The sequence below is a fragment of the Macaca fascicularis genome, chromosome 4, assembly GCF_037993035.2.
Source record: "Macaca fascicularis isolate 582-1 chromosome 4, T2T-MFA8v1.1".
NCBI classification, from domain to species: Eukaryota; Metazoa; Chordata; class Mammalia; order Primates; family Cercopithecidae; genus Macaca; species Macaca fascicularis.
In genome coordinates, this window is record NC_088378.1 from 137,261,589 (window position 1) to 137,265,088 (window position 3,500).

Sequence of the window (3,500 nt, forward strand, 5' to 3'; positions counted from 1 at the left end):
GGCGAAAGAGGGAGACCCTGACTCAGAAAAAAAAAAAGAAAAAGAAAAAGAAAAGGCCATGCACAGTGGCTCACACTTGTAATCCCAACACTTTGGGAGGTCAAGAAGGGACAGATCACCTGAGGTCAGGAGTTCAAGACCAGCCTGACTAACATATAGTGAAATCCCAACTGTACTAAAAAAAAAATACAAAAATTAGCTGGGTGTGGTGGCATATGCCTGTAATCCCAGCTACTTGGGAAGTTGAGGCAGGAGAATCTCTTTTTTTTTTTTTTTTTGAAATGAAAGGCCTCACATATTTATTACTGAACCCAGCCAACCAACGCATTCATAATAGATTCAGAGAGGAAAATACGTCGAACTCTCCAGAGAGTGGTGACATTTTCAGTTTGATACGGTAATGTGATCGTGACCTTCAGACAGCACAAATATATGTGCCATCTCATGTGCAATTCCTTATAGACCCAGCTTGGTTCTTCTCCAGTGTCTCCTTTTGGAGTTGTACCTTATTTTATTTCCAGTTTTCATCCGAATCCACTGGGGAATGGGACGATTTTGCTTTTGTTTCTTGGCCAGGAATCGCTTAATCCTGAAAGTCTTGTGAGAAGACATGGCGAGAAGTGGAGGCAAGAACACACCACGATGGCGGAGAAAGGAAAAGAGAGAGGAGAATCTCTTGAACCCAGGAGGCAGAGGTTGCAGTGAGCCAAGATCACGCCACCACCACACTCCAGCCTGGGCAACAGAGCAAGACTCCATCTCTTAAAAAAAAAAAAAAGAGAGAGAGAGAAAGAAAAAAAAGAGAAAACAGCTGCTGCTCAATACCTATGTCCACCAAAAGCCACACATAAGAACATTCTTAGCAGTTTTATTTATAAATAGCTAAACCCTGGAAAAACGTAAATGTCCATTAGCTGGTGAATGGATAAACAAATTATGGTATAGCTTTACGGTAGAACACAGCTCAGCAGCAAAAATTAGCTACCAACATGCATGATCCTCACAGAGAGGGAGGGGCAGATCGCCAGACGCCAGTGCATACTGTGGCCATATCGGTCAGAACGTGCCTTTGGGAATGCAGGTGGGGTGGGCTGTCTGCACAGGGGATTCTTGTGGTATTAGCCATATTCTATATCTTGGTCTGGATGGTAATTAACATGGATTTATACACACACATACATATATGTAAAAATGCATTGAGTTGGCTGGGCATGGTGGCTCACACCTGTAATCCCAGCACTTTGGGAGGCTGAGGTGGGTGGATCACAAGGTCAGGAGATCAAGACCATCCTGGCTAACACGGAGAAACCTTGTCTCTACTAAAAACACGAAAAATTAGCCAGGCGTGGTGGTGGGTGCCTGTAGTCCTAGCTACTCAGGAGGCTGAGGCAGGAGAATGGTGTGAACCTGGGAGGTGGAGGTTGTAGTGAGCCAAGATTGCACCATTGCACTCCAGCCAGGCGACACAGCAAGACTGTGTCTCAAAAAACAAAAAACAACACAAGTAATTTTTTGGCCGGGCACAGTGGCTTACACCTGTAATCCCAGCAATTTGGGAGGCCGAGGTGGGTGGATCATTTGAGGTCAGGAGTTCAAGACCAGCCTGGCCAACATGATGAAACCTCATGTCTACTAAAAATATAAAAATTAGCCGGCATGGAGGCATATGCCTGTAATCCCAGCTACTTGGGAGGCTAAGGCAGGAGAATCGCTTGAATCCAGGAGGCGGAGGTTGCAGTGAGCTGAGATCGTGCCATTGCACTACAGCCTGGGTGACAAGAGTGAAAGTCCATCTCATAATAAATAAATAAATGAAAGTAATATCTTTAAAACATACATTGAATCCTGCCATTACTGCTTGAAACCTTTCCACGGCTTTTCGTTGCACTTTGAATAAAATCCTGATGCCTTCCTGAGGTGAGGTCGATGTGCAGTCCAGCTTCACCTTGTTACCATGTCCTAACCATCCTGGCTGCCTTTCAGCTCAAGCTGTTTCCTGCATCGGGGACTTTCAGAGGCCCTGTTCCCCCTTCCCAGTTCTCCCAGTTCTCTGTAGGTTTCACATCAAACATCACCTCCTCACTCGCCATTACTCTCCATCACCACAGGCTGATCATTTTCTCCATAGCTCCCAGCACATGACAGGTATACATTGCTTGTCGTGGGATCCCTGTGTGCTCATGTCCCCAGTCAGCCCCATCATCTGGCCCAGGACTAGGGACCCAGTGCCTAAGTGCGGAATGGAATTTGGCGAACTCCATGAAGTGCTGGCATCTCAGAAGGCTTTGGTAATGGCAGAGATAGTATTATTCACTTCCTTCCTCAGTCAGTCATCATCCCTTGTTTCCTCCACTTGCCATGCGGTTACTGTTAATTTTGAAACATTTATTAACTAACGTGTGAGACATCATGCTAAATGCTGGAAAGGACACTGAGAGAGGGGAAGCTGTGGTTCCTGACCTCAGGGAAGTGCCATCCAGGATGGAGATACCAAGGGAATGCTATCATTCAAGGGTGAGCTGGGCAGTGCTGTGGACCTCCTCCTCACTCCTTATCCTTTCTAGGTGACCTCAGAACCTCACAAGGTCTTAGATGATGCCCTTTCCTCATCTGACCCAGCTCTTCTACAGGACACATTCAGAACCCTTTATCTGAAATTATACTGTGCATTTGCACCAGTGTGTCTCATGGGAACCTCAAATGCAACAAAATCTAAAACTGAATTCATCTCTCATAAACAATTCAGTGGTATTTCAGATAAATAGAAACATAGCTCATTGGGGAAATGGTGTTGAGATAATGGCTAACCCTTTGGAGGGAAAATGCTTTACATCAGACAACATTCCAGGAGAATAAAAGATGTAAACATAAAAAATGAATCCAACCGTGCACAGTGGCTCACACCTGTAATCCCAGCCCTTTGGGAGATCGAGGTGGGAAGATCGATTGAGCTCAGGAGTTCGAGACCAGCCTAGGTAACATGGAGAAACTTTGTCTCTGCTAAAAATACACACACAAAAAAAATCAGCTGGGCTTGGTGGTGCATGCCTGTAATCCCAGCTACTTGGGATGCTGAGGCACAATAATTGCTTAAGCTGAGATCATGCCACTGCACTCCAGCCTGGGTGACAGAGTGAGATTCTGTCAAAAAAAAAAGGACTGAGTATTTTTTCAAGTGAGCTGGGGAGCCATTAGCGTGATTTAAGCAGGGAAGTGACATGGTTTGATGTTGCAGCAGGATCGCCATGGCTCTAGGAAGGGAAGAGAACTGGGAGACCATATTTCAGTTGACTGCATCCCAGCGTTGCTGCAGGGAAGTGGGCAGTCACACCTGTCTTTTCTTGCTGGCTGCTTTTAAGATTTTCCCCAAAATCATCCCTCTGGCCAGGTGCAAGGGCTCATGCTTGTAACCCCAGCATTTTGGGAGGCCAAGGTGGAAGGATCACCTAAGGTCGGGAGTTCGAGACCAGCCTGGCCAACATGGTGAAACTCCATCTCTA

At 46.0% G+C, this 3,500-nt stretch overlaps 1 protein-coding gene across 1 annotated transcript; it reads right to left on the reverse strand.

The window, feature by feature from the left end:
- Nucleotides 1–366: 366 nt before the first annotated feature.
- On the reverse strand, nt 367–663 carry LOC135970642 (large ribosomal subunit protein eL39). Its single transcript, XM_065544130.2, has one exon. The coding sequence runs from the start codon at nt 610–612 to the stop codon at nt 457–459; it is 156 nt and encodes a 51-aa protein (XP_065400202.1). The 5' UTR covers nt 613–663; the 3' UTR covers nt 367–456.
- Between the last annotated feature and the right edge of the window lie 2,837 nt (nt 664–3,500).